General features: G+C 39.0%; 1 protein-coding gene across 1 annotated transcript in view; it reads right to left on the bottom strand.

Moving 5' to 3' along the window:
* Positions 1–26,088, bottom strand: part of nr3c2 (nuclear receptor subfamily 3, group C, member 2) — a 68,103-nt gene that overhangs the window by 13,979 nt on the left and 28,036 nt on the right. The window contains exons 2-4 of the mRNA XM_034857631.1: positions 14,226–14,353; positions 5,138–5,254; positions 744–1,085 (exon numbers count right to left, since the gene is read on the bottom strand). Of these exons, the coding sequence (XP_034713522.1) occupies positions 744–1,085; positions 5,138–5,254; positions 14,226–14,353 (587 nt within the window). The remainder of the gene's footprint in view (positions 1–743; positions 1,086–5,137; positions 5,255–14,225; positions 14,354–26,088) is intronic.

Below are 26,088 nucleotides of genomic sequence, written 5' to 3'. Positions count from 1 at the left end.
TCTTTCAATGTCTCCCACTGACTGGCATTTTAGGGGAACTTGTTTATCCCTTTTAGTACATTTTCTTATAGTGCTCTGGTTTATTGGGGAAAAAATATTAAATAGACATCAGATCTTCTGTTTAACATAACAGCTGACAACAAAGATGTAAATGAGTTCTGTTTGGGAATCTTAATCTTGATTTGTTTAAATGGTAAAATAGGATTCTCTTTTTTAATCTTCTTGAAGCTTTACGGGATAATTTCCTGACCTAAAACTTTAAATAAAACTGTGTGCCCTAACAAAACTAGCTGTGTTGCTGTAAGTCGATGTAGGCATATTAAACCCCTGAAGTCCAAAATTACACAATAAACTCCCCCTGATTTATTAGACTGATGTTTTTACCATTTCCCCTTTTATCTGACTCATCCAAAAAATTGACTAAATTCCAATGTTTAACAATAAAGTCATTATCGATATGATAATTTACATGGCCAAAGACATATAGTGTATTGCACAAAAAATATAATTTTTTGGGGATTTACATGCTATTTAAATCTAATGATTATACAGTAGCCTTCCTTAACTTTTCATTGACTTTTAAAAGCAGGGGGGCAAATAATGTGACTAGTAGTACAACCTAAAACGTAATCATCGTAAAAAAATAACCTTTAAAAAAGTGATTTACACACCTTATTTTCTTTACACATATTTAAGAGTGCACTGCATTTAGGACTCGGCCCACCGCTCTAGTGGTCACTAACCTGGAAGTACTTTGGCCCACTTCACCATGCGTACCATCTGCTTTCCGGCCAGGCGGTTGAGACTGGACAGCATGTGGTCAGCGGTGTCGGGATGCGTGTTGTCATAACCAGAGTACACGTCTTCAGGCTCAATCAGCTCCAACACACTGCAGATGGAGGGCGGCAGAAAAGGTGTGACCCCAGGTCCGAGGGGCACCAGGGCATTGGCAGCGCTGGCTGTGAGCTCCTTCTCTGAGGACAGGTACCCGGCTCCAACCCCTCCTGTGGCAGTTTGGCCATCCTTAGAGCCCTGCACATCCTCGCTGACACCCTTTAGCTTCCCTAACTTCTTTGACTTCCGTGCTGTGGGGAACCAAAAAACCCCTCAATAACACATTGTTGGTGGTGGCATTTCTTACATCTATAATCTGAGGTTATAATTAAAATGTGACAGGTACTGCACAGTTCAGTTTAATTGTATTCAGAACATTTTAAAGACAAGTAGCTTAAAATACTTAGTATCTGTGTGCAACCATTCAAGTCCACGGCATTTGTTAACAATGTGTACTGCTTTTAAACGCTTAATTTTAAACCAATGTGATTTTTTTTATTTCTCACTATAATGTTAAAGATGTGATGATCACATTCGCACGTACACCATCAAAGAATTTGGTTGTCTCTGTATCTGACAGCAATTACTTTTGAGAAGTTGTAACTCTAAATGTTAGGATGTAAGTCAAAAATTGTAAAAGGGTTCATTTCGAATGAAGTCTAGTAAAAACGAAGTTGCAATAATTATGTTTAATTTCCTTTAATTTTCCTTTAATTTCAAATGTTAGAGGGATAATAAACAAGCAAAGAAAAAAGAAAAACAAGGTCTACATGCATTCACACAACAGGACGTTTTCACAGCAGCCATTTGACATGCCAATAATTAATAGCATTAATTATGGTCACTGGAATGGCTGTGACACACTCATTTGAACGAGACCATAAATAATTTCACCCGTGTTTGCCCAACAATGACATTTCAAAATGGCTGCTGTGAGAAGGGCCTATAAGCCAAGCCTCTCAGCTTGTTCAGGTTAATAACTCCAGCTGTGCTGCCATACTTGCACACAACACTATCTAACTTACATTTAAAACTCCCTTTGCAATAATGCCCTCTTTTTAAAGCTTTATAATCTGTCATGTATTCTCATCTGCCAGTGTTATACAGTAGATGCAGCATTTATACTAATGTTAGCTGCTGCTGCTGCTGCTATGTATATTCCCCAAATCTGTTGGAAGGTCATTCACTGTTGTCCACAAACTTTACCTCAAGAGGGATGCTATAGTTCTCCCTTCTCTACTACTCTCTACTACTAAGGATTTTCTACTGCTGAGATGCCAGGGAATCACTGCTTCATCTCACAAAAGTAAGTCTTGCTGCTTGCTAGCTAACATGCTAAAGAAAAATGCTACTTTATGTTGCTGATGTTACTGTTGTTGTTGTTTTTTTTCAGCTTTGTTGCAGCACTTCTTTACAGTACCAATTTATTAATAAGTTAAAAAGTTTTTACTTACTTACTCACTGGTAATTGCATCTGTTTAGTTGTTACTTGATAAGTGCATCACCATCTGTTGGCTAATTTTCTGCTCCTATCAGGATATTGTTATTCACATTGGTTTGGCTAGCTAATTTCGCTTTTCGATAGAAATTATGCTAATGTATTTTTTGTTAGCTCTGGGCCGAATTGGTTTGACTTACTTCACCCAGGTGGTGGAAAAAGTATGCAGATATTTTACTTAAAGGGTACGTATGCAAATTTCCTAGGGCCATACTAGTGTTTGGGTTGTTACTAGAACCTGTTTGCTTTAATGTAAAGTATCTCCTATTGTCTATCTAAATATACCAGGGCAAAATCACATACTTTTTCTTTAAGTATGTACAGCAGCTGCCCTTACAAGGTATACAGTTGCATCTATGCATACAATTAGGATGTTGTTCTTCTTCATAACTTGAACTGTCTTGTTTATAAATGCTGCGATTGTGGGTCAGAATATCTAGAAAATCATGCTGGCTTGCATACTACAAAATCTGACCGGAAGCAGGAAGACATTCTGGTATTTTTGGCATACTGAATTTGACATACTACTGTATGTTTTACAGAATACAAAATCTCTTTCTGGCATACTAAAAAAGCCCAGGCTGGTCTAATAGGCTTTGCGAAAAAATATGGTGCACCTTTGCAAAGGTAAGCCAGGTGTTGTGGGTGTCTTTTTGTTTATCTCTGCTCAGCTGCATTTAGCCCATACTGCTCCAAACATCCCTTCAACACTGCTGCTGCTCATATAGCATTTTATAAGACTGCCCTTCAACCCAGCAGTTGTCTATATCCTTTGCGTTCCACTTCCGGTGATAGCTCCATGGTGCTGCAGGAAATTCCACTGGATGCATCTATTTTCCTTCCACTTTCTATGTGTGGGAATTTTAAATTTGGTGGATTTATGAGGACTATTGTTGACTGTTCCTCAGATATCTGCATTATAAATTGTGACAGCTAGCTAGACTATCTGTTCAATCTGAGTTTTCTCTCGCGCAACACAGCGTCTCTGTGCGGAGTTTTGCACTGTCCATGACGATTCTGATTGGTTTAAAGAAATGCCATTAAACCACATTTTCCTCCCATCCAAAGTAAAAGAGAAAAGGACTCTGTTTAAAGTCTGTATTAACTTAATAATCATTAAGTGATTTTCTGGAATGGAATTTCACAAATAGTACTCATGCGTTTTTTTTTAATGTTCTACTATCAGAGATTTGGATTGGTTCCTGGATAAATGTGTTTGCTTTAACACTCAAAGGCACAGGCCTTGAACAAAATGTAAAAACAAAACAGTATCCACACTACTGACATGTTTTAGTACTTAGTCTGTTTTTGCCCTCATTGTGAGCACTTCACTTTAAGTGTATTTTATGATTGTTGACAATAACCCAGCAATTGGACTGCTGTTTTAGCAATTCCTCCAGATACATCACATTTCATACTGCACTGATAATAGTAGTCCTCTGTTTGTTACATTAATTGAAAGTGTTTATGTTCTATGAACACCTGCGTTTTCATAGCACATTTAACTGTGCATATCAATATGTGTTTAAATGATTCTCCCCTTTAATAAAGCTCAATAACGTCATCAGTTCATCAGAAAAAAACTCTTATGAGGAAAAATAAGAATGAGAACCTTCATTTTGTAGCTATTTAGTAAAAAATGACATTACATTAAGTACACTTAGCCTTAGAAAGTTTGAGAAAGGCTGGGAGTTGTTGTGGTTGCGGGCATGCAGATCTTTTAGGTGATAAAAGATCTTTAATTAAACTTGATTTGACATGACAGCAGACAGTTCTAGTGCAGTTCCAGATGACAGACTTTTGAATACACCAATAGCCTAGCACTGCACAGTACTTTAGATCAATTACATAATCTTTTTAAAGTGCTAAAATATCCCTAAGGATTAAGATATTCAATATTGATTTTACACTTTAATTCCATTGCATATCCAAATAGATGTAATTGCTGAACATTTAATGGCAAAAAAATATGTTTTACTATTACATGCCACAGGCTATGATAAATAGGTGATGAGCATTAAGAAAAACAACTTTACAGTAATTTCTGTAAATGGTTCATTTTGACAGAAAGGCAAGGAATCTGAAATCACAGAGGGTGCAGCTAGTAAGTAGGCATTCATTAACTCCTCTCACCGCTGCTTGGATACATATCATTCCAATTTGCTGAGATTTTACCTTGGATTTATTTAGAACACTCACAAATAATTCACTTATAAGCTTGAAGCAGACAACTCTGGCTGCTTGCTGTACCAGCAGCAGCTGCATGTGTGCATGTTTTTCCTCCTAGTAATTTGACAGCGCTACCAAATTTAGCTATACATTTACATTCATGTTTAGATTTAGTTTCTTCGGGGAGCACAGAATTTGTAGTTTCAATAACTCTAATGGACTGAAAACCTATCAAGCATGCTGTTAGCCTTGTGTATGCCGCTGCGACCCTCAATTGGAATAATCCAGTGGCAATAAAAAAAATATTTCATTCCACATCACTCTCAATCACACTGTTGTCTTTCCTTATAATACTGTAACTTGTCTGCAGGCTTTGTCAGCTGACATCGTATAGAGTACTGTAGATCTAAAGCTTCTGAGGATGCATTATGCATACTGTTTTGTTCTCAGATATGCTATATGCACGCACACACACACACACACAAACAAACATATGATTCAGCATCCGCGGGCCTCCTGTGACTACAGCTAGACCTGCTTTTCCATATCTATCATTTCTTACAAGCAAAGTTGACTCAAATGTCATATCTGAGACATGTGACAGAGCAAATCCATAATGAGGGTGTGACACCTCACCTCCTAGGTTCATCCCGGCCTGGAGACACTTCCGTACACGACATGCCGGACAGTTTTTCCTTCGAATCTTGTCAATGATGCAGTCATTTCTCCCGGCACACAGGTAGTTGTGCTGACCTACAGAAAGACAAGACACAGCATCAGTAGGATAGTGAACCGTAAATGCAGTTTGACATAGAACAGCAGCTGTGATGTGCAACAAAAAGAGCGATAAAGAAGAGAATGATGGCTAACTTTTGCAACACTAAATAATATTTGTATAAATGTGCTCACATGAACAGAAATGAATGTTTGATTCTACTGTAGAATCTCTGTCGGTGGCTGTTTGTAATGTAGGTCAACCCAGGAACCCGTGAAATATCTTAACAATATCAGAGATCTACATTTCAGGATTATCACTGTGAAAATGATTGAAATTGTGATTATTCTGCGTTCACATTCCACAACGCATGACTAATGGTGTATTTTACATTATGTGGCATGAGGGTATTAGTATTCATTGGAACCAGGACACTGGCTGCAGCTAGACTATTCCTGACAGTGATGCTAACATAGCGAGAATCCCTCCTGCCTCCTGCCTAGCCCTTAGCTAAACCCAATGATCTCCCATTTCAGAGTGCTTCCTTCCACTCCACTAGTTCTTCACTGTACAGCTCCTCTCTCCTCCTCCACTTTTCTCCATCTCTACGCCTGCATCTCCATCCATCCTTTTTCCCTTTTTCCACACGTCCAAAGCCTCAGTGCCATACGCCCACACACAGGCAGGCTCACGCTCGTGCACACATACAGTCATTCACTCTCTCACTCCCATTCTGACGCACACACATTCATACACAAACACACAGCCAAAGCTGCTCCACTTGGCAATTTGAAGAAAAAAAAATGTTGTATCTGCTTTCCCATCTAATACACACACATGGAAATCACCACAAAGCCCAGATGGAGAGGTAAAATGTGGTGAAGTGACCCCAATGACCCCAGTGAATGTATTAGCTGTATTGGGCTTGATGTTACAGTAAAATTGTGTATACATTTCAGATGATGTATATGGTTGAGTGCATGCACAGGTTTGCAGGTTAATGTAGGGCCTATATATCTGTTTTTCCTTGCATTTTCGCCTTGTATGTTTTATTTTTTTTTTTAATCTTCAGACGTATCTGATATTCGTTGCTCAGACTTTTGTTTTAGCATTGAAGCTTACGCACTGTTTCCATGCAGTTTGTAAATTCAGTCCATTGCCTCTGTTGCATCTACAGGACAGTATTTGAATTTGTGTTTAGGACTGAGCAGAAGTTGTTTTCTGAGCTAGCAGGAGTAGTGCGCAGTGTCTTTCTGGCTGCTGCCAAAAGCCAAGAAACTGAGCTGCAGGAGGAGAGGCAGCAGCTGTAGCCCCACCACTATTTCTGGCTAAATCACATGACCGTTACATAAGCCCATTTTTCTTGCTCTAAAAAACAGTAAACTGCGACACAGGAAACACAACGCATCCATCCCCTTCCCCACCCCCCTAATGCATGCACGCGCATGCACGCGCACACACGTGTGCGCACACACACACACACACACACAAAAGCTTGCTTGAATAGGCCGGCCCAATTGGCAATTCTGAAAACTCTGGAGCCTTCCTGTCAACTGTTTTGCTCATTCCCTAGAATCTTGTTAATAAGTGTGTGTGTTTGTGGGAAGAAGTTGTTTATTTATGCACTGTGTGTGTATGCACTCATGTTTACCTCTGAATATGGGCATTTGCTTATCAACCCGGCACTTGCAGGCAAATGATGAATGCAGCTTTTTCAGTTTTACCTTGCAAAATTATAAAATTGAAGAAAAAACATATTCCCCTTTCATCTCTTATGAAAATGGTCAAATAGGTAGTAATTTTGATTTATATTTTTATTTGCATCGTACGCAAAAATCTATAAGTTACTGTATTAAATGTTACATCATTCTAAAAACTCCTGTCTGCTGGAACAATGCACACTTTGTCAGCATTCTCCATTACATGGCAACTCTAAGAGTTTTTTTAATGGGGTTCACTCACATCTTCTTTTAGCTAATGATCTCACAATCTGGCAACAACCCGCTGAGTAGTCTCAGTAGTCTGTCAGCTCCAGCGTACATCAGTTACGAGGACCTTCATCTGAAAGGGAAATACTCTCTCCTATGGGGACCCCTGCTTTAACAAAAGTAATCTGTCCTGCAGTCTTCCTGCTAACAGCACAGCTACATAGCTAAAACAAACAAAAAACAGACAGACTTCAGGCCTTTGCTAAACTATAGCCTTAGACCTGACATTTTTGAATAGCAACTAGACACAAGTGGTCAGGCCCCTGATTGTTTAAATAGCCTCACAGATACAGTAGCTGACACACATCATCAATAATAACACTACTGTGACTCTCTACATGGCATTTAGTAGTGGCTGCATAATTCTTAGTTGCAAACCAGTCATGCAATTGCAAGATGGCATACAACTAAAGAATGCGCTTAACACTGTCACTCTCATAGATTAATGCTATTTATATATCCACTAACAAAAACATTTGGTCACTTTTGTGATCGTCATTCATCTGTATTTATGTAACCTAAATTGCATAGCCGACAAAATACCATACAACCGAAAAGTAAAACAAACCCAGGTCTGTTAGATATGTTATTGTTGTTACCACTTGGACAGCAGTATGCAAATCACTTCCTTGCAATGGCTCCGCTACTCCAGTTCTTAGGACGACACAAAAACAGCTGTGTTGGATGAGGCACTACACAATTAAGTTTCCCTGTTTGGATCATTATACAAAAGAGGGTAGTGAAGTTAAAAAAGGATGTAAAAAGAAGCTGTAATTCTGTTTACTGATCTCTTTACTTTTATAATGATCTGCTATTTCTCAAACCTATTGTCCTGTGCATTTTCGGTCTCACAAAGATTTTCACCATCTGCTGCCTTTGTACATAATGTATATAGTCATTATGTTGGTCTCAATATGGTCTTTGGAGGTGTCTAATATACAAATCCAGACAGATATGAAAGTGTTTATGATAAAAGCCCTTAGAAACTTTGTCTTATAGTACTCAAACCATAATGCATTATAACGTTAATCCAGCACAACACCAACAGTTTGTCAGGACATTCATATTTTAATTTGTACAAAATAAAAACAAATATAAAAACACTTAACTTTCTTCTAAATCAAATAAATTAAAGAATGCTTGCTGCAAAGTGATTTCAGACTGTAGAATTAGTAGATAAATATGCCCACTCCTCTCGTCTCATCAAAGCTGTACAAAAACTTGTCTGTTAAAACATTAGCACATTAACACAAAGATTTAACTCATATCTTGAAGGACATTAAAATAGAGAAATTCCACCTAATTGTATAAGAATGAGTTTCTTTTCTGCACCTACTTTATTTGTAATTATTACATGTAGCGCAAGTGTATGCCACAACACTCGTATTACTGTATCTTTATCTAGCCAATCACCGGTGAAGACACTGATAAAGCCCATCAGATGGCCACTGCTCATTTGGTTGAACACAAAAGGTGTAACCCACTGGCTGCACTGGATCCTTTTTGCATTAATGTCAAAGAACAAAGGTATCACCAGGGAGCAGGAAGAGATGGAGGTCAGATTATATCCACTGAGGAGCCATCGGGGCCTGCAGGTCAGCCAAGGCCCGGGGAAATGAGGACACTTAGAGAGGAAGCCGTGTGTGTGTGTGTGTGTGCATGTATGAGTAAGTAATATCATCCTACGTGCACCTATCATGCAGCATACCTGTTACTGAGGCTTCATATGTAGGCAAAAAGCTGTAAATAATATATATATATATATATATATATATATATATATATATATATTATTTACAGCATATATATATATATATATATATATTATTTACAGCACACACACACACACCAATGTGTTAAGGATTGTGTATTGCACACAAATACTGTGACAGTAAATGTATCTGGGTTGCGTTAGAGAGACCCTTCCTCCTTATTAGCAATGTAGGTCACACATGCATGCAGTAAGCTTTGTAGATTTAATTTCTACTTAATCATTTACTGTGCACCCAAATTCCTATTCTCCTCGTCAAGAAGTGCATGTCTATGCATGTGTGATTGGGTTTGTATGTACTGTAGGTTGAATGCAGTTTTTACTCAAAGAAGCTCTGAAGTGAGACATGTGTTGAGGCGCTTGGATGAAGGCAACATCGCTAAATGGCTTCACTTTAACTGTTGTTACATGAGCCTCTCACACATAACCTGAAGCATTCACTCCGGCACGGAGGGAGGCATTTACTCCCCCAACCAGAGCTGAAAAAGATGCAATTGGACGGCAGAGCTGCTAGTCAAAGCAGAAACAGTGCGAGACGTGTCCTCAGATGACCTCTCCCACAGATTCAGTACTATAGAATAGGTATTTCGATTGACATCAGTGCCATGGAAACCACAACCCAATCACATCACCGAACACACTGAGCCCATAACAAGGTTTACTAAAGTCTCTGTGAGTCTCTCTGTTCAATAAGAGAACAGTAGAAAAACAACTAGTGAGCTAAAAACAGGGCCTAGTATTATGCAAAGAGCAGACATGCCAAGCCACTGAGGACATGTGAATAATAAGCTAGCGTTCAACTCTTCAAATGCACTCCACATGGAGCCGTTTTATTGAATGCAGCTGTCTTGTACCAACAAACTTTAGTCTTTTGTGGAGTGGGTGCAGGAGAGAAGCACATATGACTGCATTCAGCTATTTCCACATTTCATCAGGGATGATAACACATATTTACAAACTGTTTTGTGTCAGAAGGCTTTTTACCGCAGCGCGGGATAAACTGAAGAATCCATTCATGTCAATTGAGGCTATAAATTGGTTGCATGTTTACATGTGACAGTAAAGTCAAAATTAGTAATACAACTGCAAAACTTGGAAGCTTTATAAAAGTTATTACCCTTCTGTTTGTTTACTATGCAAGAATATAACAGTAAATAAAATGTGTGAGTACTGTATAAGGGCTGCCAAACTTAATGAGATACTCTGGATGACCTGTAGTGAATAGGAGAGCAGGTGAATGAATGTTTCTTTCATGAAGTGTGTAATGTGAAAGCTCAAAGAATGAATTCAGGGCATTGAGAGAGGAGAAAAAAAGCTCAATCAGTGCACATATTTCAGTATTTCCAAATATTTCCCGGGACAATGGTTATAAACTTCATGCTGCACAGTTGGCTGTGCTTTCTGGTAAATGTGACAACAATTAAGTGGAATGAATATTTGTTCTCTTGAGGAGGACTGTAAGTGCACATATTTGGACCTCAAAAGGCCCATGTGGCCAATAGATTGCACAGATGGTCTAAATGTAAACCTAAAATGGAGACTTCAAGGAATAACTGTGCCAAGCCCCGGTGATGTTAAATAAAGCTACCTAACAACGACTTGTCAGACTTGGATAGCGAGGAAACCAGACCCTCCACAGTCAGACGATTTGATCTGTTTTGTTGATCCAAACTAGTCTCTGTAGTAAAAGGGCTGTGAGCCAGTTAGTCGTCTAATGAGCTAAAGCCGACCGAAAAGTTTTGTCCCCTGAGGCGGTGCCAAAAGAAATTAAGCATGGGCTGGATTATTCCCTTTCTAAAGATGCTCACTCTCCGCAGCCTTTTATATCTTGCATTCAAAGTCTGAGTTTTTAAACTGTGAGAGAAAAGAGGAGGAGAAGGAGGAGGAAATACTGGGAGAGGGGAGGAGTAAAACGTCTTCTCACATCCTGACTTACACCTCTCTGGTGCTCACTGCTGACACATCGTTTTCCATCCCTGTCCCTGTTTCTTATTCCCTCTCTCGGCTCCTCCTCTCTTTATCTCTTTGTCTGCGTCTGACTTTTTCTTTGTCCTTCGCCCCCCCCCACCCCTCCCTCACTGTATCTGTTTCACTGTCCTCTATCTCTCTTCACTTTGCAAAATCCTTCTCTTACTATTTTAAACCTTTGCCTCCGTCCACCTTACCTCTCTCTTTCCACCTCAGCACCAGCTGTGGAGGGGTCAATTAAGGTAACCGCTCGCTTTGCACATCAAAAGGGCGTACATGTCCCACACCACCTCGATGACATCACACCCCTGTACGTGGGGCCCTTTTATAACGCTATAATCTGAACAGTTGCAGTTGTTTGGTCGTGCAGAATCAAGAGGAAACTCCAATGAAAAACAAAGATGCTCATAACGTAAAGAGCACTGCATTAGATTTAAACGGCATCACACACATCAATTTCAGTATAATTATACTTCATATGCAAAACAAATAGGGTTTAATCACATGGCATGTAAAGATCTAGGAACATGCATATGACCTAAAACAGGCGTAGGAAGGGCGTACGCCGATTCCTACACAAAGTATTTCTTGATTTGGATGTGAGCGTAGGCTGCAAAAAAATCTCACGTCTGGTCTGACCTTGTGTACGCAAGTTTTTGAGTCAGTTTGGACTTGCGGAACAGCATGTAACCGGAGAAGTTACATGCTGTAATTTGATCACTTATCGACAATGGCAGATCTGGCTCTTGTAGAAGACCTCTATGAGCTGAGCAACAGTGCACACGTAGCCTACACACGCGGGCCACGGTGGAGGGGGGGACTCTACTATACATGCCAGAAAAAGGCTGCAACATTGTTTTAGCCTGTGGGGTTCTGCACAACATCACACAGAAAAACAGGGTGCCATAAATGTAGTAATGGAGCCAGATGAACCGATGCCCAGAGAGCAGTGTCCAGGCTATACCAAGGAGATAGGATATTTCTTCTTTTTAAAAGGTATAGTGTTATGTTTGGCAATGATATTCAATACAGGAAACATGACTATGCACAACATTCTGATTCAGGTTTTCGTTTGTGTTTTAAAGAGTCGCTAATGGACACAAGTAAACAATTTCTTTCTCTTTCAATTACGCATTCTTCCTACAGCCTTAAACACCAGTTTTTAGACTGCCAAATAGTACACGTGTTAGTACAAATTAACCTGAGATGTCAGGGTTTTAATCTCCACCTCTGAAAAGTGCCACTCCTTAGCCGGATTATGTGAGGCTATGTCGTAAATTGCGGGGGCGAGGCCTCAAAACCGATAATATATATTGGGGCGTGATATTTAAAATATGATCATTTCCATCCGCTGCATTTATCAATGTACGATCATTACGAATACGAATGTTTCATGAATCACACGTGTAACCTATCATAAGATGATTTCTGCGCTTATATCCGCACTGGTTTCTATGTTAGGTTGAAAAATGAGGGCCCTAGGCTCTGCAGAGCCTCACCTGACTAACACTCCCACAAAGTCAGATCTTTAGCATCTGCCGCCAGCTCTTTGCTGGCCACGCTTGAAACAAGAACAAATGAACGCCTGATTCAATAAGCCCTGACAAATAATCTGGTTTCAGGTCTTCGTAATGACGGTGTGTAAATATCATCAAATTAAGGCATGATCTGATTGAGAATAAGTGCCATTCCTCCAACGGTCAAGAAAACACCTAAATGGCCTGACAGGCAGGCTTGTTTGCTTGTTTTTTCTGCCTGCACTGGGTCTGTAAGGGTGTGTTTCGCATTCACACTCGTCTCAATGAGTTAGGGCAACGCCTCAGGCAACAGGCACAAAATGAAAAGCACATTATGGCTGCTTGTGATTTTCCCCACAGCTAAATATAACATAAAGAGAAGCAGGAGAATTACCTACTGACTTTTTTTATCTTTTCTTTTTTGCCTGATGTACCACTAAACTCGGTCACAGTCTGTCAATGTAGTGTACCAAATATTTTTGGTCATTTTAATGACCTTGTAGAAAAATTAAATGTTTTCTCAAACACCATTCTATCAGGAAAAATATGATTATCTGAAAAAAGTAAAAATTACTGTACTTAATGTATTTGCATTTTACACACTTTACATTTCCCAGTTTGAAAAAACTGTAAGCTTATACCAGGAAAAAATACATGTACTTGGAATAAGGCACTACCCACAAACTACTGTTATTAAATTGAGCAGTGTATCCACAAATTGGTCTGAACGGTACAGTTATTAGTTTAGGTGACATTGTTTAAAATGATTTGATATTTAGTGAAACAATTATGAGCACCAATTTTGCCCGTAATGCAACATGAATGAAACTTGTTGAATAGCAGCATATTACGGGCACAAAAGCTTCCTTCTTCTCCTCAAGTACAAGTTTTAAGAATATAGTTTTAACAACATACGCATGTTGCTCTTCTCTAAACAATAAATAATAGATGTTTTTTCTCTTTTTACTGGTCAGTATTAGAAACGTACAGTGGCCAAGACAGCTCAACACCCAAAAACAACACAAGAACAAAAAAAGAACACCTGAATGAAAGAGCAATCAATTAGGTTTCCACAGTCCCATTACATGATTTCGATATTTTAGTATATATTGACTATTTACTTAGCTTTTGTAATTACAAGCATGTTCATCATTTTTAGCTCCACCAGAGACTTCTGTTGTGTAACCTAATTCAGTTAATGTGTACAGCTTTCAGCATTTCATTTGCTAGTTTTTTTTTGTATTTGTGGTGCGTTTCTTTGTGCTGTCTTTGTTGTCAAAATGGTAAATGTGTTCTAAATTACTTCCACCAAAAACAGTTTGTCTGTTTGTTTTGTCTGTCAGCAGGATTACGGAAAAACTACTGCCCCAATTTTCATGAAACCTGGTGAAAGGGTGTAGCATGGGCCAAGGAAGAACCCATTACATCTTGGAGTGAATCCCAATCACGAGATAGGGTATTTGTGTTGCATTCATGTGGTGTTGAAATAATAGGAAAAATATGTTCCAGACTGGGACAATTACAATGAACGGCCCCTCAATTTGGAATGTTAACATTGCGAGGTGGGGCATGCCTTGGCGGAGGTCTGCCCTTTTTGTTTGCTTGTGTTTTTCTTCAGTATTCATGTCTTGTCAAAGTGGTGACAAAGTGTTTCTTGATTCATTTCCTTGTGTTTTCTAAAATTGCAGTGTTTTATGCTCTCAGTCCCCTTAAAAAAAAAGACCTGACCAGTGATATCTTGTTTGAACTTGAGTTATTGCCATACCTTCCACGGCTCTTTTAAAGAAGACTTTGCAGCTTCCACATGTCACAACACCGTAATGGCATCCTGATGCCTCGTCGCCACAAACCAGGCACACTTTGGCCGTTGAGGACGGTTGTCTCAGTGGCGAGCTGAAAGGACACAAACACACACACAAGAGTTTTAGACTAGATGTCGACAAATTGACAAAGAATTTTCAAAAGTAAACACCAAAGCCAGGGCAGACAGTGTCCTTCCTTTCAGTGTTATTGCCTGAAACACATTGTGAAACATTTGTGGTTTTATGACATGCAATACAGTAGCAGCACAGTGTGGCTAGCCATAAAGATGTCTGCCAACCAAGAGAGGAAGGCTTTGCAGTCAACAGAGTTATAGCATCATCAGGCTTACATATATGAGAATAACAGAATTAGAGAGGAGATTATTTAAATTGAAGCTGAGAGACACAGAGCTGGATGTCAAATGTAAGTAGAGACACTTATCTCCTTTTGGCATACAAAGTGTGAGGCACTTGAGTATTGAGTATTCAAGCATTGAGTGGTGGATAAAAAAAATAATACAAACCATAACCAACACACCACAGCATTGACTGTGTGATAGTGTAAACTGTGTAACCAGTTTGGGGTCAAATGTGAGAACCGGTGCTGACGTGTGCCGTACTGTAAGTAGCATGTTGTCATTGTTTACTCTTAGCAACAACCAGCAGGCAACAGAATTGATTGAAGTGCTGCAGTTTTGCCTGATCCAAGGCTTTGTTTTCTTTGTTATCATGTCTGTGTATGCTTTTAATACTGACTGATTTCTACAATTACATGACAATTACAGCAAAGGTGAAAAGTAATGAATGGTGTATGAATATAGTTGATCTATTAACAAAAAAGGCAAAGCAGTTTATTACAGGGTTTAAAGAACTGAAAAGAACTCCCATTGCACACAAGGAAGGGCAGGACAATATGACCTTTTATCAAGGTAAATTACCAGATAAATACAACAACTATTTTTTTTATATTAGGGCATGCATTTCCTGTCTCATAGACTTACCTCTGATATGTTTGTCATGTTTAATTACAGTGAAAGACGGACTGTTGGGTAAACTTGGTTGCTTAGATGTCATCAGTTGTGGTAGCTTTGTCAGTTTACACATCACAACTGAAATGTGAGCAAATGTTGGTTGGTTTGACATTCATAATGTCACTCATAAATTCTGTTCATTTTTAATATAGTTTTACAGAGCAACTGTACAGTATCAGTATTACTGCCCAACTGATCAATCGGTGGGCCAATATCATTGGATATCACTTCCCAGAGATGCTGCGTCAAAGTATCAACCTATGTTGCGCCAATAAATTGCAGTACCAAGTAACTTGTCAATATTTGTTATAATATATTTTCAAATATGTATTGTAATGTTGCTTCTATTTTAAATTTGTTTACATTAGCACTAATTTACCTGCATTTTTTATTTCTTCTACATAACATGTTTATTGTACAACACGGTAAATTCCATGTAAGTGAAAACCTACTTAACAACAAACCTTATTCTGAAACATTGTCACAATTACATACTTTGTATAAAAGCACCAAGAAGTTTATTCCTTTGTGTTCAAAAAAAAAAAAAGTTGGCTTGAAAAATCCAGTATAAATTAGGCTCTAGTATACTATATGTAGAATCGTTGCTAAGCCATAGTCAATGCATTTCCGGGGACATTAAAACAAACTCTGCTAAATGGAGATATGAGGCAAAAGATGAAGGGAGGATGGCAGAGACGTACATTTTGCCACAGTAGAGTCTGGTATTAAACATGACATGGTTTCATCAGTTTGCAGAGCAAGTGTGCCCTGTGGGTGAGGCTAAAGGAGTATATGATATCAGGGTATGCCACTTATTCATGCTACTTATAAATGGAATCACACTGAATCAGTTTGCTCTCACATGCACTATTTTTTTCTTTACATGCATTTACATTCTGAGAAGATTAAAAGCTTTGTGTATGGAAGGATAGGTCTCCGGGTGACACTGAAAATGTAGGATATGCTGTATCATTTTTGATAAAACATTTCCGTTAATGCGCATACACAAAAACACAAGACACGCAAAGAACACAACACGTAGATGGGCACAAAGAGAGAACACCTTGTATCAAAACATTAAAGTGGCCTCAGCTTTCCCTTCTTTTCTGTCCTAATTACCTCTCTCCCATCTCAATCAATAACATGCAAGGTGATTGTCTGGTTAACATTCTCCTTACATCCTTCATCAAACCAGCTGCCAAGCACTCTCTCTCCTCCTCTCTCTGTCTCTCTACCTTGCACGCTCTCTCATACACACATTTCCTCCAGGGGGCTAGCTAGAAAGGGGTACAGCACCAGCACACTCAGATACAATCAGGACCACTGATCTAATTCCCTCTTGTCCATCTACACACACATTCAATTTGTTAGGACGCTTAGAGGAGTCTCTGGTGAGGTGTTTGTCTGACTAGATCTTCCTGGCACCGGGCCCCATGGTTTCAGCTAATGTGAGTGTGTGTACGTGTGCATGCACAAATCCAATCCATGTTGAGATGTGTTTTTCCGCTGTTAATTTGCTGAATATTCCCGCCATACACTGGCCTTTTAATACCATTCCAAAGCAATGTTAACAAGAAAGCAATCCACAACAACAAAAAACAGCCCCACAAAGTTTAAAGCCAGGAACAAAAGGTCCCCCTAAAGGATCTGGTTCTGATATGCAGCGGTCCACCCTTTAATAGTGCCACACATTAAAACCTTGTCTCTGCGTGCCAGCCTGCCTGCCTGCTGGTCGGCCAACAAGGTGACTTCCCCTCCCTCAGAGAAGTATATAGGTCATTCACTCTCTCTGCTTATGAAACCAGAGCAGACAGGCCAGGCTGCAGTGACTGTGCACCAACGGCTGCCAGTAGCCCGAAACTAAACACAAGCTACCAGACATTCTCAAATCAGGCTGTTTCAGCAGAGATGTTTTTTTTTTCTGTAGTTTAGTGGTTTGCACACATTCATAGGAAACAATAAAACATATGTCTTTCACATGGAAAGAGAGAGAGTGTGTGCTGGGGAGATCTGGAACCTGTGTAGGGCTTATAGTGAAACCTCACCAGGTCACTAAAACTTAAAAATAGGGCATGACATAACTACAACTGAAACTCAATATGGTAAATAGAATAACGAAAACAAAAACAATGACAGGCTTACGCTCAATTTGGTGAAAAATAAAAAAGGGATAACAATAAAAGAAAGAAATATCTAAACTTATGATTACAGAAAAAGGTCAGAGATTTGCATAACAAAAGCTGAAGAGGAGTTCAAAAAGCTGGTACGTCATTTTAATAGTTGCCATTCAGGAGGCAATCCATTGAGCAGACTTTTTCTTTTCTTTTGTATGTGTTAGAATACAGTTTGTCAACGTACAGTATGTGCAAGAATAATTAAAATGTAATGTTTTAATGAGCTGGAGAGGAAAAGGCGATGATATGCAAAAAAGGTCTCCAGTCAGAATCAAAATGGGGACGTTGTGGTTAAGTGGTCTGTCATCCAGGACCTTGTTTCCCCCTTCATCTCAAACTGAAAAACACTAAGTCAGATTCAAATTTATTAAGAATTTCAGTATAGCCGACAAACATTTCCTACTTAATCCTTTTTAAGACAATACATTTATTTATTTTATTGAGAAAAACAAACAATCCATCACAATATCTCTGAAGTAATGATCATGAAAGTTCTGCAGTTGTGTGCAGGCTACTTCTGTAAACCGAGACTTTTATTCTCGACCCCCGTCTTCTCTATTTCTGGGTACAAGCTCAGACTAACTGAATGGGACTGACTGCACAGATCAAAGGTCTCATTCTTTGCTCCAGTTGTTGCTTTTTTTCTCTTCCTATTTTCTCTTCCTACAGAATCCCCAGGGCAGCAGTTTCATTGTTTTCAGTGTCCTTTCATCTTTAAAGATAACACACAGAGCTACCAACTGATTTAGTTGCTGTTTATTTCCCGTGAGGACACAGATGAGTGTGAGTACACAATGCCTGTTTCTTCCCACCATAATGTTCAAGCAGAAATTTGTATCTCTTACTAATGCTTGCTGCCCTCCTTGCTGCTTCCCAAATACACCAAAATACTGCTAAAGAAAGATATTAATGAAATGACAAAGGGAAATAAATGTAAGAGCTAGATAACAGACAAAGCCAACTGTGGCCACTAAAATGTGTGAGGACCAAACCACAGGACAGATGTTTGGGCTCAATATTGGCCTATTGCTTTTCTACAAGTAATTTGGATGTCACACTGGGAGCATTCTCCAAATTGTTCAAATATCTCCACCCTCTCTCAGCTGCCGAAGGAATGCTTAATCAGGGAGAGCTAAGACCAGAAAGGATGGCCAAAGATTTATCAGAATCACAAAATACTGCAATTGAGAATAACAGCAGTCATTAGAAGTGGACTTCTCCTTCTTTTTTTTCCTTGAATGCTTACTAGGTTTGAGTTCATAATCTGCATTACTTGTAAACAGGTCAATATGGGTCACAAGGAAAGGTCAGAAGTCATTCGAGCTTGGCATAATTAGAACAATTAGTTGCCGTGGAAGGAAAACACAATTTTTGTTTTGACAAATTAGAGATACAAAGGAAGTCAAGGGGGCTGTGGTTATTCTGAGGTTATCAACATAACGTCATTATGGGTGAATAATGGGCCGTGAGATGTCTGGATGATGGAGGACACACGTGGTAAGAATGAACTCTGTGACCCACATAAGTACATTAGTATGACAGAGTCAGTAAACAAGCAGCTGAACCACAGAGAGAGTTTTGTTGTATAGAAAAACAATGGCCTCCTCATGTATGTAACACTATCACACTTCTGTACTGTACTCAACTGTATTTACACTGCTGTGGAGCCAGCCGCCCACTGTAAAGATAAATTTGTGTGTGCTTGTGTTTGAGCAGACACACTGACTCGCTCATTCTAGAGGCTGTTATCACAGGGATAGTTCAGAGAAGTACCACAGCCTTCCTGAACCTACCCCTCCTGAAAGTGAAGCATCCTTGACTCTGCAAAAAAGAAAAAAAAAAAAATGATTCCACGGTACAGTACAGTTCTACAGTCTGGAATACAACCTTTATGTAATACACACCTTGGCGTGCTGAAAATCTTAAGCTAGACCAGTTCACACGATGTTTATGTAACACACAACTTGGCATGGTAGAAAGGTAAAGGTAGATTGGTTCAAACAAGCTGATGGGGATGGAGAGGAAGAGAAAGAGAAAGAGGAACAGAGGACAAAATGGCTTACATAACCATGAGCAGACAGTATAAACATTAGGTTGACACCCACTCACCACCTCTCAAAGGGAGAGAGGTCTTATGGGTAGTTAGAGAGCCACCAGGGATTTATTTTTCCTGGTGAAGGTGACCCTGGCATAGGGCTGAGTACCTGAGCATACAGAAATATGAGATTTCCTCTTTGTCAGGCTAGTGTTACACTTGTGTTAAGGTTACAGCAGAGGTGGAAAGAGTACTAAAATATTGTCCTCAAGTAAAAGTACCAATACTTTGATGAAATATTACAAGTACAAGTAAAAATACCTATTTGAAAAATGACTTTAAGTAAAAGTAATAGGTAGTTCATTTAAAATGTATTTTAATAAAAGTTACTTAGTTACATTAAAAAAACAGGGTTGGGGGATCCTTCCTATGTAGTGACAATAGATCAAGGGGTCACAAATCCAAAACTGTGTTTTCAAAGAAATATCTACACAAATGTAAACAAAAACATGTTTTTTTGCACCCTTGTAGGCAGCCTAGATGCTGATCATTGGTCACTGTAGTGCAGGGGTCATTGACTCCATTTTTCCAAGAGCCAGAATTTTTCTAAACAGACACTCCGGGACACACTTGTACTTTTAATTACAGAAAACAAAATGAATTCATACCTAATGTGCCTATTCATGTTTGAAATTTCCACTTCCTTACTGAATTATTTGCGATTTGTTTTTACATGTATTAGTGTAAGCAAACTCCTAAAAAAACATGGAAACTCCATAATGATAACTGGCTCTTTAACTAGAAAAAGATCTCAGACTAGGAGGCAGTTCACTGAGGAGCGATGGTTAATGTCTGTGATTACTGAAACATGGTTGTAGTGTGCAGCGTCCCGATTGGTGGAAAATGCTTGCAGAAAGAAACTGCTGTCACTGTCAAAGAGGCTGAAGCGAAAAGTTGACTTGGAAAAGCCCAGCTTTAATGATGAATGGACTGATAAGCAGGCTATGCATTCGTCCTGTGTGCCTCATTTGCAATGAAACAATGCTTGAAATGCTAAATACCAGAATGCATTTGACAATGGCTGCTGTAGTGATTGCGGGTGTGATTTCTTTGTTGTTGTTTTTTACTCAGTTAAACGGATGGGATTTATAATGTAGCAATTCAACCAAAAATGAATCAAGTCCTCAATACAATAATGTGAGTAAATGTATTGTGTTACTTTCCACCTCTGGGTTACAGTATAATCTACAGTGACAAATGCCTCTTATGGTTAAATAAAAAAATCAGAACCTTAAAATGTTAGGCGTGAGGGTTTCAAAGTAATTTTCCATCTATAAAGTTATAATTTTCTCGAATGTCTTTTCAAAACACAATGGATAAAGACTTAAAATTCAGGGCAAAGGAGGTGATTTTACCATCAAATAAAATGTAGTTCACACTTCCAAGCATTGACAAATGTGCTTTCTGATGGAATCTGGTATGCCGGCTGGGATAGCATTGCTTGTTTTAAATCCAAGCTGTTGTCTTGTCTCCCTTCCCAGGCTTATGCCTACAAACTTTAAGTGACCTTCCCCATACCAGCTTATCACGATTATGCTATCTGTCACCTATAAATCCACTGTTTTTAGTATAAACAAAGAAATGAGACAAGTCAAAGAAATGCACGCACACTCTCTGCTATTTAGGGAGTTGATAGAGGCTCAGTTTATGGGCAGAAACACACATCAGTATCATCCTGATCAACACACAGTATCTAGTTTTTACTCAACATGTCTGAAGCTGTACCTGTCTTTGACTTTAAATTCCACAGACCAACTCCACAAGCACATTTCGCTTAACTTTCACCTTTCCTCATATGCAGCCTCAGCTAAATGGTCTAGGGGACAGGTCTCACTGAGACAGTGGATACCTTTACTAGGCTGGTTTTAACTAACCAGCGCAGTTTGACCATTTTCACTTCACCTCTCTTCAAATTAATCACTTGGGATATTTTGGCTAAGTCGCAAAGCATAGCATGCATGATTCTCAAGGAGATGTGGCAGGGTGGTATTATCTAGTGGGGAGGATTATATGTAGTGGGTGAAAACTCCCATATTGTATGCCTGTCAAGGGCAGCGAGAAGCCAATCACATCCATGCAGTAAAAAATTAGGCATGGGATGCTACTGCGTGCCCAGAGCTTTGTTCATGGCTTCCGTGTAGCACAATGTGCTCACACTCTGTGTGAATGCTAAGATGCTGTTATTGAATTCTGGTATGCACCTTTTTCCATACTTTTTAAACTGCAAACATGAACTTAAATTGGGCTTTTTGCATAATGTCACAAGAAAATAAAACTGTTCCTATAGTGTATAAGCTTATAAACTAGAGATCGACAAAACATAAAAAAACACCTGTAAAATGAAGTGTAATGCAAAACAACAACCCTGCAACTCAGGCTACTATGCTTAAATCCTTCCAATGAAAACAACCCTGCTATGCAGCTCTGTAGCAGCCTCGACACATCTCTTTGTCAAGTCCTGCAGCACTGTTTCGCTTGACTGCAACAAAAGTGTCTTTACTGCCTCGATGCACTTAGGTTCTCATGTGCTCCTCACACTGATCAGTAACTGATCCCCAAAGTTTCTGTTTTCAGCACCGAGTTTCTAAGATCCTTTGCTGGGAACATAATTCAGCTGACATGTTGGAAAATACATTGTTTGGCATGAGGTTGATTTCCAGGCATGGGAAATCGAGAAATAATGCAAACACGAGGCTGGTGAAAAACCGGGTTCAACACATGAAGAAACATTACATACCAGCTCAGTGACTTAAATCAAATTTCTGTCCTGAACATAAACCTACATGATAACAGCATAAATAAGCACAGTCGTTGGTTTAAATCTAGCTAAATACACAAAAAGGAGAATGTTTTAACCACCTTTTTGAAACATGGCTCAACATTTACTTTAATCTTTCTTGCTGTCACGAACATAAACACGAATGGACCACTTCAAAGCCATGCTGCTAAAACTGGTTTTGTTATTGACCCAAATCCTTTGATTTCAGTGGCATGGATGAACTCTAGACTTGGCCTCCCCTGGTGTTTCAACTCTATTTACTGCTTACTTTGCTTTCTCTCACTGACTCCATGCAATATCTGGTTCCTTACAAATGTCTCTCTGGCCAGGTTTGGGTCCTGTTGTCTGTATAGCAGGTGACCTCCAACCTCAGCTTAGAGGGCCTGGGACAAATGAGAAAAACAAATCCCTAGAGAGGGAGATTATCTTTAAGGGATCAGCTCAGAACTGAGCCACCTCCATGCCACATATTCCTTACCGCAGTTATCCACTTTCTAGCAGCAGTTTGCACAGTTAACCCTCACCTTGTTAAGTACAAGAAGGAACTAGTCAATAAGATCACAGTGTTCTATAAGCTAAACGTTGGTATTCAAACCCTAAAAACCCTTAGAAATTAAAAGCACCAAGCACAGAAGTCCCGAGAAATTAAACATGCCAAAAAATATCTTATTCAAAAGGCGACCTTTTCCATTCCTGTCTGATTTAAAAAGGCCTCACTCTGAATGTAGGTTAATGTACACTGGCGCTGACACATGTTGCCAACAACCCTACGCATTAGCTGTCACATGCGATCATCCTCAACACCCACCAGTCATTTACAATTCTGCTGGAACAACCATGGAGGAGTAGGCATGGAGTCCAGCGTGTGCAAAGAGGAAACGCTGTATGCACGCACAAACCATAATACATGAACATACATACTGAGGGGATAAAGTTTGCTATATGGCTGCCAAGTGGGTCCAGGAGTGTTTATTGTATAGTTTATAGTCTAGTGGTTCCTTAAAGTCAAACCACAACCTCAAGAAGTGGGCTATGCATGAGAGTCAAAGCCAAGTCTCTGGTTGGCACAGATCCAGGTGGTTAGCACCAGGGCAGCACATTCTGCATGTTAGCTCAAGAACTGCTGAGAACTGCTCTCCAGTCAGCCTTTCTATAGCATTTGACAGGTTCAACAGCAGAAGAGCAGTCGTTTATATCCGCTAGAAGTCTTGCCTGCGCACAGCCACTTAGTTCAAACTGCTGCTGACAGCATATATCAGGAGCCAATCAGGTGATCAACAAAAATGTGCAGATTGAACACAAATTATTAACTAATACAATATGGATCCTTAAAAGCTTACTGCATAGTTTTTTTGCTAATTTTATTGTTTACATGGCATATCTAAACAGTAGTATCCTAGTAGCAGGTGGAGAATTTTTTCTCATTTTTCGATATTGTTTCTATTGTGATGTTGAAAAACCAGCATTATGGCAATATTTATATCATGTGGACGATGCTTTACGTTCTGATCTTAGCATGTTACCCTTATTTCGCAATAATAGTTCTTCATAAAATGAGAAACTACGCAGTACTTTTCATTTTTCAGGAGTGTACATGAAAAGAAGAAATAATAGGCTTTACCATATGGTTATGTCATACAGACTATTTATTAATGAATTACCAGAAAAATATGTAGAAAATAATTATATAGAAAATTAAAATTACAAAGAAACGGTAAATAAAATAAAATAGTATATTCTATTTTAAAGTAAACTTTTAACCTTAACCTTTTACATTTTTTTGTTTTACTGCATTGTATCAAAAATATATATATATATATATATATATATATATTGTATGTATGTATGTAAGTTTTTGTAAATGTTAAATAAACCTACATTTCGGGGAAAAAAAGATTCCCAGCCCTAGGTTCAAGCTTAATTTCCATATTTTATTGATTTACAGTTACATTTTTACAATTTGGTTTCATTTAACACTACAAAGATTCTTCTGCAATGATGTGTGCTGCTGAACAGGAGGTTAACACCCATTATGACTACAGATTGTCTAGCAGCATCAGGCCTGCTTATTGTAAAGCTCGATAGAATTTTCCTGAAAGGTCAACTTTAAGATTCTGACTTCAAAGTACAAAAGGTCCCACACAAACGGTACCAAACGTAAAAGAAAAAGGTTAGAGGGCAAAGACACACGCGTGCACACACCGTGTCAGGCCAAACTAAATGTATCTGTTAAATGACCTTTTTCAAATTCAGTGTGTTCACCTCCCCTGGATTACAAGCCCAGATGGCGACTGGATGAACAATGCAACACCTGCTGAGGGACATACCGCAATTAGATTCTCGCGAAAAAACCTACTTTCAAAAGAAAAACCTCAATCTACACAATTAACTACTAAAGGAACACATATGTATGTGCTGACTACTCTCACTCTAAGAACAACCACAGACTAATCCAACCTTTTTGAATCTATACATTTTCAGTCTATGTCGGTCCTCACAGTGCACAGTACAATAGTTATTAATGGTATTCCAAAATGTCTTAGTGTAAGCAGGATAGTATTATATGTTTCCATTTAAAAAAGAAGTTAGCATTAGGGTCCAAATAGTGAGACTGAATCAAAACCTAAATCTTAAAAAGGTGCAATTTGTAACTTTCTGCACATCCAACCTGCACTCACAGCAACAACGAAGAAACTTGTGTCGTGTTTGTGAAGCTGTTTTACTTTGTTGTTTCTGTTATGCTGGTAAAATGTTTTCCACCAAACGTATAAAGTGAAAACCAATACTGTATATCATTTACTGAAGCAATGAAGTTAATCACCGCCGGCACTGTCATCTCAACAGGTGCAACCCGACAAACCTGATTAGCCTGTCTCAATTTTCTCTTTTCAGACAACGTCAGGTTCCTTTAGAATTTGACCACGTTGGCTACAACAAAGAGGAAATACAACTAATGACTTATGCTAGCTAGTACTGCTTTCCTGAAAAGGGGAGCTAAATATTTCTACAAAATGCTCTAAATCTTGGAGGGCTTGTCTGTGTCTCCCACATGTGTACTACCTCCATCTCTATCAGGAGGCATGCAGGTCTTGGCCATCAACACACACTGTCCAGACTTGCCTTAACACAACTGTGGTGTGTTGCACAAAGAGGTGGAGTCAAATAGAGGTACAGAAACACAATAATCAAGAGAGAGAGGCTGTTTTTACAAACGGCTGTCACCTCTTCCACATGTAATCTTGGGAAGCAGAATTTTCCACAGAATTAAAAAAAAAAAAATCAAAATGAACACTTCACCACCACAAGCAGAAAAAAATCCTTCTATATTCCGCAGATTTTTATTCTGGATTTCCACTAAAAACTGTAAATAAAATAAAAAAATGTAATCAGCAAATTCGGTTTGGGCCTGTTCTGGTCTTCCTCGGCCTCCACTTCATGAGCTATGGTTATAGCACAATTATCCGTGTTAGCTGCCTTCCCAGCTCCATCACGTCCATGATGCGTGTCCCCAAGCGTCCGTATCTTTATGGATGTATTAACTTTTTATTCATTGGCTCATCTTAGACTAATCTGTCAGTGTGCACTGGAGCATGTGAAGGCATCATGCAGGTTGGAGCTGCCAATCTACCGTCACATAGTCGACACCTGCCTGCAATTAGATTTTACCACCAAAGCTGCTGCTAGAAAGAACCTAAATCATATCTTTTGGACAACAACTTTAACTTGTTTACTTACCATTTTGATTAG

The sequence above is a fragment of the Etheostoma cragini genome, chromosome 2 (genome assembly GCF_013103735.1).
Source record: "Etheostoma cragini isolate CJK2018 chromosome 2, CSU_Ecrag_1.0, whole genome shotgun sequence".
NCBI classification, from domain to species: domain Eukaryota; kingdom Metazoa; phylum Chordata; class Actinopteri; order Perciformes; family Percidae; genus Etheostoma; species Etheostoma cragini.
Note: the sequence above shows the minus strand (reverse complement) of the source record. Positions and strands in the feature narration are given on the sequence as shown.